We start from the raw sequence: 15,011 nt of genomic DNA, 5'->3' as shown, positions 1-15,011 counted from the left end.
ATGAAAAATTGGAATAAACAATTGTGATTAGCGTAATAAAAGTAAACAAAAAATTATGATTTTTTATGATTGTGGACATTATTTTGTTTGTTTATATTAAAATATATGGCCTGCATGTGATCTTATTAATCAATCATTCCATTTGGTGAGCAGAGTATTAGAACAGATGAAAAACAAAAATAGAAACCATAACAATTATAACTTGAAAAAAGAACCCCATCTCTCTTCTAACATAATCTTATACTACCCACAATTAGCATTAGTAGTGCCATATGATGCAAGAAGGCAAGCTTATATAGCATCAGCCTAAATTATTATCTAAACAAAACACTTCCCATTTCACCTATCTATTCCCTCCAAAAGTTTGTCTAGTTCCTTAAATTTATTTAAACTATCAACTTCCACAATGACAAATGGAAGTTTGTTCTAGTAATCAACCACTCGCTGGCTGAAGGCAAATTTCTGCACATCTGTTTTGCAACCATCTTTCTTCAATTTGAATTCATGCCCCCTCAAGTGTGTAATCTGAGCAAGAGGAAGAATCCCATCAGCAATGAGCTTGCCCAAACCATTGAAAGCCTTAAACACCTCAATCAGATCACCTTGCAGGTGCTGAGGTGATCAAGGGGTGTTCTCTTACCAAGAAGCCTTTCTTGGTAGGAGCACCCCTTTGTTCCCCTTGCCAATCTTGTTTCCCTTCTCTGTACCCATTCCAGGAGCTCTACATCCTTCCTGAAATGAGGCCTCCGGACCTGTACTCAAGGTGTGATCTGACCATTGCCTTATAATTATTATTATTATTATTATTATTATTAATAGCCATATGATGCAAGGAAGCCTGAGGCTTATGCTGCACCAGGAAAAAAAAAAAAGCTCCCGAGTTACCCTGAGAGAGAGAGAGAGAGAGAGAGAGAGAGAGAGAAAAGTAGAAGGGAATCACCAAGAAAGAGAAGAAGGATGATATCCAGCTCAGGACCCTGGGTGTGCCAAGCCCATACTCACCAGATGTGAGCCCCCGGGGTTTAAGATGCTCACAAAGATTAGCAGCTGAACAGATGTCTAATCCTACAACTTCCAAACCCCTATTCTCCCTCTTTCTCTGAATATCCTCACCCTTAAGTACAAACTATGATTGACTGCAGGAGACTTTAACCTGAGTTTTGATTAAAAAATTCTTAGTTTTAGAGTACAGTATAGAACATATAAAAAAAAAAAAAAAAAGTAAACTGCAGCCATTATCAACCCACTGCAGGATGGAAGCCTCCTCAACAATTCATGCTGAGGAAAATGGACCATAATCTGCCATGCTGGTCCACTGAGGGTTGGCAGATCGACCATATTTAGCAGTCAGGGGCTTGAACCTCGGTCTGCTCAAGGAGCATGTGCTACTGCACTCCCGCTCCTGACCACTCGGCTACAGAGGCCTTATAAATATAATTAATTGTAAACCACTGTCTTGGTATGTTGGGCTGATGGTGTCATAAGGACAGTATTACAGGAATGCAAGTATTCATGGCTATCTATTTATTTGTTTAATTTTATTTAATTTTATTAAATTTAATCTTATTAACTAAATTATTATCTGATTTAAAAATTATTTAAACTGCTAAAATTAAATTTTATCTGCTGCTTACTAACAGCTATCTGTTGACTAATTCAAGATCTATTACACATATAATTACTAAAGGCTATATATATAACAAATAAGATAAGAAATTTGTAATCAAATTAACAACTGTGTAAATGAAGTCACCATAATTTACCAGTGATATTGTCTTTACAGTCACTGAAGAAGTGGTACAGGACGTACCATGAAATATCTGAGAATAAGTAATGTTATTCTTTAAGAAATTAAAGGCAGATTATACTCCACACAGGTTGAAGTGCTCATTATTTTACCAATTTCCACTGCCAATAGAGTCAGAAGTTTAGAAATAGGATAAAATATCACTCTTCCCTGTTAAAAAATTAGTTATTTGTTATTTGGTTTTTAGGAGCATTAGCAACTAAGGCCATATTGCTCCGGGATATGTGGTGGTCATTCCCTGACCTTTCCGCATCCTCCGTATTTGGTGGTGACGGGCTCGAACCCCGATCTAATCAAGAAGCGTGTGCTACGCACTGCTGCTCCTTCCCACCTGGCTACGGAGGCGGCTAAAAAATTAGTAAAGGCTACCTTCTCTGTCAGTAACAATTATTAAAAACCAATGAAAGATGAGTATAGAGACATACTGAAAAAGTAATACAGGTTGATAGATGATGAATTGATTGCAACATAACATTTCAAGGCAAATTTTACTGAAGTGTTTTTAATGGGCTTGGCACACCCAGGGTCCTGAGCTGGATATCATCATTCTTCTCTTTCTTGGTGATTCCCTTCTACTTTTCTCTCTCTCTCAGGGTAACTTGGGAATTTTATTTTATTTTATTTTTTTGGCTAGTGCAGCATAAGCCTCAGGCTTCCTTGCACCATATAACTAATAATTATTCAGGGTTACGTCACTGTGTACAGTGAAAGTAAAGCTGAGTTTAAATGCAATTTTTCAAAAAATAAATAAATAAAATGGGGGGAGTTAAATTGTGGACTTTTTTTATAAGACAGTAAATTTTCTATCACGAGTAAGACCACAGCATATTTACTACTTACAACAGCTGAAAGTACTAGTCAGAAAATATAAATGCATAGCTACAAAGCTAATGCCAACTTTCTTAACACAGATCTGCACAAAGAACTTGAGGAGCTTGGATTCTTCTCATTGTTACTTTAGGATAGGATATACTTCTTGTTTCTGCTGTGGTATTACATAGAGAACTTGGGGGATTTCCATATTTTTCAGGTATAGCAGTACCAAAAGTAGTTTTTTTTTTTTCTTACCAGTAAGCTATAATTTTTTTCAATACAGCCGTTTAATACTGTCACAATTGCACAGACACTATTAATTACAATTGTACAGACAATTATTAAATTTTTGATGGACATATGAAGAAAAACAACTTAGGGGGTTTCATAATAATAACAATAATAATATATACATATGTATATATTATTAATTGTATATTATAATAAAAATGTTGTGTCAACCTGATTGTTTTATTGGGAATACAATACGAAATTTTTAATGGGATGATGCACATAATAACAGCACTGAAAAGTTTTGCCCATACTTCAATTACTCTAGCAATGATTTTGGCTTATGATTAGGGAAAAAAAAATATCAAAATTTAATAAATTTCTTGAAATTTACACTATTTAAATAATTCAATGAAATAAGTAATTACGTTTAAAATCGAAGAAAAAATTCAGAGCGATTCTTCATGATACTAGAGTTTAATAAAATGCTTGCACTTTATGAAAAAGCATTTGGAATATTCTGTCCCCCCCCCTTTCCTGCCACTGCCAGCTAGCCGATTTTAAACTCCAGCAAATAGTGCAATGGCTTTAACACTCGCAACAGAACTGCTACCCATGCCATGAGTTACCTAGGTATCACATTACTTTAAAACAAATGACATGGCCTTGGCTAATCTTCCATTTATTTAGAAGATGAAACAAAATGATGAGACAAATAAATGGCAGCTTAGTTTTTCACAATGTCGTTTGTTTGAAGTAATGGCAACTAAAACCTAGGTAACGTATGGGAGTTTGCTCTATTGTGAGTACTGAGATCATTGCAATATTCAGAGGTTATCACACTTCAACTTTTGATTTCTTATTCAAAGCATGCTTGGTATAGACAAACCAATCAATACAGAAGTCCATTCAATAGCTTTGAAAAGAGGAATCATAAGATTTTTATTTTTGGTTTTCTTTTCACAAAATTCCATTACTTAAGAAACAATAACTTATTTGAGTAGATAAAATTTTTTAACTTTTTACACAATCACCTTTTTGACACAATCAGCTAACAAAGAATTTAAATCTAAAATATTAATAGATATTCCATCTTGTCACTCCTTTCAGTATGGACGAACTCCTGATTGGACAAATTTCAGCACCAAAAAAGTTGGTGCTAGCTTTATCAATAAATCAATGGAGTTTTCAAAGCATTAAGTTATATACTATGTAATTTTAATATAATCAAATTTGGAGAACCAATTCTCATTCAATTCTGCTATTTAGAGAATTAGTTTGCATTAAAGAAAAATTACTGTTACGCAAAAAAAAAAAAAAAGCTAGATTTTGGACAATTTCAGTTTTTGAACAGCTGGATTTTGGACATTCTATCTGTACTTCATTACATATTTTAGCCAAGAAGAACTAATCACAATGAACAGTATAATGCAACATGAAAATGAATTTGAGGGGAATTTAACAAACAAAACAAAAAAGACAAAACCATAATTTTTTTTTAAAAACAGTGCTAAAACACAAATAGACATTGAGAGCCAAGCTACCTTTGTCAGGAACATGCTGTCTCCCATCAGTAGGAGCACCAGACAAGGAAGCAGGTTTTGGGGGTGGGGCAGGCTTCCCCCCTGAAGTTCTTCCTTCTCTGTCTGAAGGTCAAAGGTCAAAGATCAGGCAAAGATAGACTGAGAGAGGATAGGATACACTGACAGATTGAGAAAAGATAGGAGACTCTTAGAAATGTATTTAATTGATAAACATGCTTCAGTAATCATGTTAACTATGAGAGGGTTCCACAAATAAAACTGCTAAAAAATTGAATAAATCATAACATTCATTGTGCTACTACCACAAGCACTGTTTGTTTAAGTGATATATTTTAATAATGCCACTGCACACAAATAAATTAGTCAATAGCTTTGAATTTTAAAGCAACACATTTAAATAACTTTACTAAAGCCATTAAAATAATCACTTTTCTATCACATGAACATATTGGTGAAACTGCAAGCAAGTTTTTTTTTGCTGGAAACTACTGTTCCCGACATGCAAACAATAAATAAAAATAATTTCTAATTAATTAATTAATTAACCACTGAAATTAAAAAAGAAAGAATGCAAAGAAAGAAAATCATGTATGTGGTTCCATTGTTTTCTTTTTTTCTATTATTTTATTATTTTCCTTTTAAGAGGTGTCTGCATTCACCTATGGTATGTCTCTCTGTAGTCTTCTCAGTAGTTTGAGAGCCAAGTGCAGGCAACAGTAGCAGACTTCTATGGGGTACTTCCTATCGTTGTGGGCAGACACTTTTGTTAAACTATTGTTAATTAATTAATTTCAAATTCTTATATTTTGTTTGAACACAGGGAACAGCAGTTCCTGGAAAACAGTAATTGCTGTGGTATTAATAATATGTTCACACAGTAGAAAAGTGATTAATTTAATTGCATAATAGCACCACATAAGTCCCTTTCTTTTCTAGTTTTTGAAGCAATTTACTAAAACTTTCAAACATATGACTACCTAATCTACATTACACCAAGAAGTTATGCTAATTAAAAAGCTTGCTAAATGTTGATTGGCAACATTTGGCAAGCGAAATTAGAAATTACCAATTTGATAAATGGTAATCAAAGTACCAGTATCTGTTATTAGTTCAACAGGAACTATATCATAAAAGGGGAAAAAGTATCACAACAATAAAAGTTAAACCCTCAATTCCCTGAATTTAGTTCAAATTGCAGAATCAGTTTTATATTCAAATTAGCCCATTTTTTTGTTGAAATAAAAATGAAAATAAGAACTGGCATTACACACTGGCTCAAGAGAATGATAAAAATTAGTTTAACTTTTTTAGAAAATTTTTTTATTTCATATTCTTTTTTGTTATTGTTAACCACTTCTGTAAAAATATGGAAATCTTTGACAAGTTTGTATTTATTTTTTTCTTATCTTATTTAAATAAAAAAAAAGAAATGTATCGCATCTAGTTTATTCAGTCTATCATATCTTGACTTATCTATTTATTTATATATGATTTATTTCTAATATTTTACTTTGATATATTTATATTTTCATTTGCATAAAAATATTCATACTTTCTATTCTCTCACGTTTGTAAGATTTATTAATAAATTTTATTTCCACTGATTTTTATTTTACATTTCATTCAACTTCTACAGATGTTTTATTCAATTCATTTTTAATTCAGTTCATTATTTTTAATTTAAATTATTTGAATTATTATTTTTAATTAAATTCATTATTCAATTCATTTTTAGTTGTTTACCTTTTCCATACATCCTTTGTTAAAAGTAAGCAAAAAACTACCCTTTCCCTTCCCCCTACTACTCAGAATTAGTTCTCTTAAATCTTTTCTTCATCACCAATTTTTTACTTCTGAAATGTAATCTTCTACATATCATTCCATCAACTGGTATTTTGCAGGATTTGACAAAGAGGAGAGGCAAGCATAATTTCTTACTATAATGTGGATCCGTAGAATATTTCCTGAGAAGGTTTTAAATAGACTTGCTATTTAAATAGCAAGTCTATTTAAATAGCCTTGCTATTTATATATTTATAAATTTATAAGCAGGTTTATTAATATAAACCTGCTTATAAATTTACGTTTTACAAATACATAGAGAAAGGCATATGAATTAAACTGTGCAAAATGAACAATATGGTACAAAGACAATAAAACAGTAATTTTAATAACAGTAAAACCTTAAATAAACATGCAATAAATTGTTACATGGGCATGCATGCACACACACACACACACCACATATATATAATATTTTAAACGTATCATTTCCATAAATGTTATAAAAATATGAAAGTAGCACTTAAAATGTGAACTAGGAATAATATTTTAAGAGTTTAGGATTCTACATCTATATAATATTAGTGTAGATACACCATGGACAACTCTTAAAGAAAAACTGCGGTAGTAGTGTGAAAGGCATCATTTCATCTGTATCTCATATTGTGCTCATCCTTCAGACAACGGATGTATTGTACTACCTTCCATTGTGAAGTAGTGCAATACATCTGTTGTGTGAAGGATGAGCACAATATGAGATACGGACGAAATGATGCCTTTCACATTACTACTGTAGTTTTTCTTTGAGTTGTCCATTGTGTATCTACACCGATATTATATAGATATAGACTCTTAAAATATTATGCCTAGTTGCATTTAGTTTTATTTAAATATTATCACATAAACCTTTCGGCATCTCTCATATTGCGTAATTAACTTCACAACTGGGTTGTTATGTTTGCAATACCAAGGTACCTGCCCAACCAACGATGAAAAGCGAACTAGCTTTGAAACAGTGCTGTCTGGGTGATGGTGCCCACCGAAAATAAGTAACAATAGTCTTCACTGTTACTTATTCTAGGTAGTGCAATACATGGGCAACTTGTTGTGAAGGATGAGCACAATATGAGATACAGATGAAATGATTCCTATCACACTACTACCATATTTTTTCTTTAAGAGTTGTCTATGGTGCATCTACACCGATATTATATAGATAATATATTAATGTATTACTTGTACACTAGAAACATTTCCCAGTTTTATGTGATGAACGCAATGCACAATACAAAAGACTCTTTTATAAGGTTAGCCAAGATGATTTATCAGATATTTCTGAAATTTCGGTTTCTAACTGACTTGAAGCATGGTCAATATAACTGAAATATAGCAGTGCTTTTCAAAATTTCAGTGTTAAAGCTCACTTACAAATTATTACTTCTAATGCATACCACCAAACCAAGAGAAATTATCTTTCATTTGAATATTTAATACAGCAAAAACTAAATGGCTTAAGAAATAAATTAGTAAACTGGCAACAACCTTATTCTTTTTTGGCTCCCAGCAGAATTTAAGCCGCTGGAAACCAAATAACTAATAAATAAACCATTAAAATAATTAATAGCCATAAATAACTCTATGGTCTCTGGACAAGATAGAACAAATTTACTTAACCAAGCATTGCCTGGGAAGCACTACTTTTAAATAAATAATATCACCAAAAGGCTATCTCTTTAAAATATAAGATGCTACTAGGACATCCTGTTTCAAAACTTATAGAGAATATTTTCTCTCATCATCAGATAGTGGGTATTCCCAATTATTGTCTGATGGGAAATCAGTTTGTCTTGAAACAGAATGCCATGGCAGGTTGGATATTTGTAACAGAATATGCCCTTCAGTATTGTTATTCGTTTAAAAGAAGTTTGTGTAATGTGAGGGGGTGTAGAGCTTAGCTAACAGTCATTCATCACTATGTATAATTAACAAATGTTTTTTTAAATTTAGTACTCTAAATATGGATAGAAAGTTTAGAATATAGCATAACCATATATTATGATTTCTTTTTTCAAGAACTTCGAATGTGGTAAATAAACTTAAAACAAAGGTACTGACTTACAAGTTGCCTACAATCATCAAAACAGAGGGGTTATAATAAATGGTTATGTTACAATTTAAATTTTCCATTGTTACTGTTCATGTTTAGCCTCTTAAACATAATGAGTATTTTTTGATCTCTCTCTCACACACACACACACACACACACACACACACACACACACACACACACACACACACACACACACACACACACACACACACACACAGTAAAGCATTTCTCTTATTTTATCGACAGTAGCCCTTCTTAAGGCAACTTTAGTATTATTATTAAAATAGCAAAACAACAACAGGAAGCAAAGCTTGTGTACAATTTTCAAAAAAATATAAAAATAAAAATGAGATAAAATAGGATATCTGATAAGTTTTGCATTCGATTTACTTCTTTCGGTTTATCTAATCCCTCTTTAAATCTACATAAGCTCCCGTTCCCAAAAGGCAGTAGCTTGTTCCAATAGAAGGTCACTCTTTGACTAAAGGCAAATTTCCTTACATTTAGTCTACAATTATGATTACCATCATCATTCAAATCTGTTACAACCAGTAGGTGTACAAGTCAGTCATAGACTACCAGCCTTCTATTCACTATTTTCTTCCATGCTGTCCTATTTCCTGTTAGATCTTTATTCCTAGCCAGAGTAAGTGTCTTCTTTTTTTCCTAATGCTTGCTTTTTTGTTTGCTTGACACCATTTGATCCACCTTCTTCTTGGTGTGCCTCTGTGCCCATTAACATTAATTTTTGCTTTAAATAACTGTTTAGTCCCTTCACCCATCCTTTCTGCATGCTAATACCACCTTAAGTTTACCTTGTCTATCTTTGACTGGATATTTGTTCCACCAATTTTTTTTTTTTTTTTTTTTTTACATTTCTTCATTTGTAATACAGACTTACTGTTGTTTCCAAGTGTTAGTTCTATTAATTTTTATTTAAACTCTCATTTCTGAAAATCCTGATTTTTGATCAATCCCTTTATTTCTTATCTAGCTCTCAGTTCCATAGGTTAAAATATGCTTAAAAACTATTATAAAACTTTGTCTTTCACTTTTTTCTTTAATTATAATTTTGTCTTTTGGTTAATTTCACATTTGCTCCAATTTGTTTAATTGGCTTTTTCCTACACATCTTGCTTTACTAATTTTACTGTTTATTTCCATTTCAAATCTACCATCTGCATTAAAGACTACTCCTAGATATACAAAAATTACTAACTTGATCCAATTTTTGGTTATTGAGATTACACTCCAAGTTTTCCTTTTCTCTACCAACTTTCATAACTTTGTTTCTGTGTTACTTAATTTTCACGCCAAATTGTCTATTAGCTTTTTTCAGAGAGATTTAAATGTTTTCCAAGCTATTGTTTAAGAGCAAGATATACTTCACATCTAATAATGATCCAATTTTTACATCTTCCATATTAAACTTTGTCAACAACTTTTATTCTTCTATTAAATATTCTTGTATTCTTTACTTATGTAAACTCTAGAAGGAAAGGGATGAATCAGTTTAGTAAACTCTAGTAATGATAGATGGTCATGCTCAGGTAGCTGATAAACTGAATGAATATTTTGCATCTACACTCACACATGAGGAGTTATTCAAGGAGGGGAATGCCAGAAGTTTAGCTAAGTGATTATATTAAAGGAGGCAGCAAAGGAAGTAAGCAAACACTTAGCCATAATTATGAAAGCTTTCTTGGACTCAGGAGAGATCACCATGGACTGGAGATATGCAGATGTGCCCCAATTCAGAAAGGGAGATCAAAGGGTGACACGAGTAATTACAGACCTGTTAGTCTAACTTCTGTTTCAGGGAAAATAATGGAGTTGCTGGTTAAGGAAGCGATGCAGGATCATCTACACAAGACTGCAGTTATAGTTCAGACACAGCATGGGTTTGTTAAGGGGGAAGTCTTGTCCGACCAGTTTGATTGCATACTATGATGTGGTCACAAAGGAACTGGATGCAAAGAATAATTTTGATATCATATACTTGGATTTTAGGAAAGTTTTTGATACTGTGGCACATGGAAGACTACTGTACAAATTGGAGCAGTATGCATTAAGGGCAAGTTGCTACAATGGATAAAAGGATGATTGAGTGGGAGAAGACAGACAGTGGTTATCAATGGACACTACTCTTCATGGACTAATGTTATTAGAAGAGTCCCCCAGGGTTTGGTATTGGGCCCATTGTTGTTTTCAGTATTTATCAATGATATTAATGAAGGTATATTGGAGGTTAATGTCTAAGTTTGCAAATGATACGAAAGTTGGCAGTGTTTTTAATGACAGTGATGATAGTAAGCTGCTGCAAAAGGATCTGGAAAAGTTGAGCAGATGGGCTGAGAGGCAGCAACTGAAGTTTAACATTTACAAATGTAAAGTACTGCATATGGGTAGCAGTAACCCCAGAGTAACGTATCAACTGGGTGGTACTACACTAAGGGTAGTGGAGAATGAAAAGGATCTGGGGTAATTGTGCTGTCAGATATGAAGTTTTCTGAGCAGTAGCAGGGATAAGGAGGTGATTGTCCCCTTGTATAAGGCAATGGTCAGGCCACACTTTGAGTATTGTATACAGGTCTGGAGGCCTCATTTTAGGAAAGGTGTAGAGCTGCTGGAATGAGTATAGAGAAGGGCAACGAGATTGGTGAGTGGAACAAAGGGTTGGTGTTACCTAGAAAGACTTAACTTTCGCAAATTGCAGCTTCTGGAGACTAGGCACATACGAAGTGATCTAATTGAGTTGTACAAGGCCTTGAATGGATTGAGCAAGCTCAATGCTAATAGGATTCTTCCTCTTGCTCAGATTACTCACCTGAGGGGTCATAAATTCAAATTGAGGAAAGAAAATTGTAGAATAGATGTGCAGAAATTTGCCTTTAGCCAGTGGGTGATAGTTAGAACAAACTTCCTTCTATTGTAATGGAAGTCAGCAACTTAAACAAGTTCAAGGCAGAGATAGCCAAACATTTGGAGTGAAATGGGAAGATGTTTTTTTTTTTTTTTTGGCTGATGCTATATAAGCTTGCTTTCCTGCATAATATGCACTACTAATGCTAATGCTAAATGGTCAACTAAAATTACAAAAAGAAGTGGTAATAAATGGCAACATATCACTCCAAGTTTAACCTTACAACTACTTTTCAATTTTTCTTTGAAGTTCTCAGTGCAGAGTTGTCACTTTTATACACACATTTTATTCCATTTAAAAGATTATCCTTGATGCCACATTTTTCTAAAATTTGAAAGAGCAGATTTCTACTTTATCATATGTTTTTTCCCCAAGATCAATAAATCCTAAATACAGGTACTTGTCATGTTTCCATGGTTTTTCCTCTAATCTTTCTTACTGTGAATATATATGATCCTGGTATCTCCTATTTGGTTTAAAATCTGACTGTTCTTCTCCAAGGTTACGTTCAACAATACTTTTGACTTTCTCTAAGGTACTTAGATAAATTTTACCTGGTATGCTAAGGAGTGAAATTCCTCTGTAATTTCCACATTCCAATTTTTATTTACCTTTTATTAATTGGTTACAATTAATGCCTTGGTCCAATCTTCTGACAATTGTCCTTCATAAAGGACTACTTGATTCCTCCAGCTCTCAGCATTTCAGGTCTAATTTCATTTACATGTGCTGCCTTGTCGTAATTGTTATTTTTCATGACTTTTCTTTTATACTAAATAATACAGACAAAATACAAAATTTGTTCATTTCAATTTTGTTTCTTCTTCAGTTCCTTAATTTAGCAAATTAAAGTATTAATTCCATACTTCTAAAATATCCTTCTTTTCTGTTCTGTTTTTACTTCATCCGTATCACTTCAGCATAGTTCTACTAATTCTGTTTCTTTGCTGTTTAAGCTTCTGATATTGATGATCCTTATCTTAATAGTTTGCAATACAATTATCTTTTCTTCATTTGAATCCAAGTCCCTTATTTGTACCATCCTAGAAAGAAAAAAACACGCCTCCATTATTTAGTTTGCCAGCCCTGTTATAGACTAAAATTCTTCATTTAGATATCCAAAGAGTGCATAATTTCTAAACTTTGCTTTCTCAATGAGTATCTCTTTGAATCCACAACTAGTCTTGTTGCCCCTTGTTTCCTTTTAAGCACGTAGATATTTTATTGAAATGAAGCTTCCAGACTTGAGTATTCAAGATGTGGTTACACCATTCATTTTTAAGGTGGAATAATCTCCTCATTATCTCTACTGACAAAATTCCTGTATATCACCAACAGTGTTCTATGCACTCGCATTGTGGCCTTACTATACTACTGAGAGAATTTTATATGAGATTGTATTACAACCAAAGATCTTTTATGGAATTAACAATGTTGAATGTGCTATAAGCAATATTTTAATTTTGGATTACTGTGACCCAAATGCAGAACCTTGCCTTTACTAGCATTAAAACTTAACTGCCATTTTTTAGATCAGTTATATAATTTATCTAAGTCCTGTTGCAGCAATATTCTCTGGGTTTGTTTTTAATGTGCCCAATTTAACATGAATAACCCAGATCGAAAGTTAATTAAATTGAATTAAGTAACAGATATATAAACTTAGAGCAGTGGCCCCCAGTGCAGCGCCTGCAGGAAGATATCATAATGAATAAATGGGGTGTAATATGAGTAGGGAACATATGTAAGATTAAAAACTTGCTAGGTATATCAATACTATTCATATGCTAAGGCATACCAGAGAGTTTGTAAGCAGTAGACTTTCTGGTGGGATGCTAGTATCATGTAACATGCACTATGCATGCAGATGAGGAAATACTGCTTACTAATATGGCACAATTGTGTGTGGGATGTGAGTTGTACACCCATGATGTTGCTGTTTTCTCTCACACTTTGTGGTTTAACAGTTGAATGGTTGGTGCCCACCACTCTCTCAAGAACTTTGAAATGAGCCTGTAGGTATGAAAAGGTTAGGGATCATTGATGTAGAGGATATCAGAGCATCAAAAAAAAGTTAATGACTAGTTTTTAGCATTTTATGATTTCCCACTTCAAAATTGATCTCAATTTTATTTTTGACAATAATCTCACTATAATGTTTGGCTATAAATATAAAATCAAAACAAGGAATGCTGTTAATATCTGCAAAAAAACACATTTATGTACAGAGTTTCAATTTTTATACTCCAGGTGTCCTACAAACTATCTGGATACACTCATGAAATGATTAATCATTGATCCTATCATTTTTCCTGCCACAAAAGTTATACTTATAGGTTTGCAATTTCCTGGATCATTCTTGGAATTCAATTTGCTCATGTAAACATATTTACATGAGCCTAGGATATCTCGATTATTATATATCAGGGTTTAGTGAGTACCTTAGCTACTTCTTTCAGTATAAATGAACAGATAACATCAGCTCCTTGTGCTTTCTTAACTTTTAAACCTGATCATTTCTCCTGGACAGCTTTTTCACTTATCACAAATTCGTTTAATGTTGATTAGTTAATTAAGTCTTCTCCCCTTGAAAAGATGAAGCATCAAAACAGCAACCAAAGCTTTCCTAAAATCCAAGTATATGATATCAAATTCATTTTTTGCACCCAGTTCCTTTGTAACCAGATCGTAGTATTCAATCAAATTAGTCAGACAAGACTTCCCTTTAATCAATCCACGCTGTGTCTGAATTATAACTGTGGTCTTGTCTAGATGATCCTGCAATGCTTCTTTAACAAGCGACTCCATTATTTTCCCCTGAACAGATGTTAAACTAACAAGTCTGTAATTAACTCATGTCACCCTTTGATCCCTATTTGTGAACTGAAGATACATTTGCACATCTCCAGTCTGTGGGAACTTCCCCTGAATCCAAGGATGCACTCATAATTATGGCGAAGAGTTTACTTACTTCCTTTGTTGCCCTGTTTAATATAACTGGATTGATCCCATCCACCCAGGTGCCTTTCTTATGTTTAACTTCAATAATTTCTCCTCTACTTTGCTCTCAGTTATTACAAAATCATTTAGCTCCCTGTTCGAGTTTGATAAACTTCTGGCCTCCACTTCCCTATAGCATTGCGCATGTGTGAATGCACATGCAAAATACTCATTCAGTTTATCAGATACCTGAGCAGGTTCATCAAAAGTCGAACCATCGATATCAAGTGGACTAATCTGATTCATTCCCTTCCTTCTAGAGTTTACATAAGTAAAGAAGTCTTTGCTGTTTTCTTTACATCCTTTGACAAAGATTTCTCGTAATCTGCCTTAGCTTGCCTAACCTCCTCTGTGACTTGATTACAGACTAGCTTACATATATATCATAGACTTCTGTGTCACTTTATAATTTACATGCAACCCATTCATTTTTCTTCTCTGCCACGAGTCTCATTAGTTCATCTGACATCCATTTAGGCCTAAACCTTGAATAGTATTTCTTAGTTGGTATAAAACACCTAGTAGCTTCCAAGATTAATTCCTTGAATGCTTCCCATTTAGGATTTGCTGTTGGTAACATCATCAGTTGGTCCCACTGTATAGAATCATCTTCACAAAAGCAAAAACTCTTCCCTTTACCCCTGATAGTAGTTACCTCTTTAAGTAAATATCAAATTAGTACAGTGTGATCACTGCCACCCAGTGAGTTCCTTTATCTGTGGATTTTGAATGCATGAATAATCACTGCTGATAATCAGATTAAGGCATCAAGGACCACTCACTTTGACCATGTACTTGATG

At 33.4% G+C, this 15,011-nt stretch overlaps 1 protein-coding gene across 1 annotated transcript in view; it reads right to left on the bottom strand.

Moving 5' to 3' along the window:
• The window catches only part of LOC150079586 (uncharacterized), a 1,000,533-nt gene that overhangs the window by 208,192 nt on the left and 777,330 nt on the right, over window positions 1-15,011 (bottom strand). The window contains exon 13 of the mRNA XM_090383129.1: window positions 4,396-4,497. Coding sequence (XP_090239255.1) covers window positions 4,396-4,497 — 102 coding nt within the window. The remainder of the gene's footprint in view (window positions 1-4,395; window positions 4,498-15,011) is intronic.

This window comes from Mastigoproctus giganteus, chromosome 10, assembly GCF_048544385.1.
Source record: "Mastigoproctus giganteus isolate SK-2022 chromosome 10, ASM4854438v1, whole genome shotgun sequence".
NCBI classification, from domain to species: domain Eukaryota; kingdom Metazoa; phylum Arthropoda; class Arachnida; order Uropygi; family Thelyphonidae; genus Mastigoproctus; species Mastigoproctus giganteus.
The sequence above is the reverse complement of the archived record's forward strand: the minus strand, read 5'-3'. Positions and strand labels throughout refer to the sequence as shown.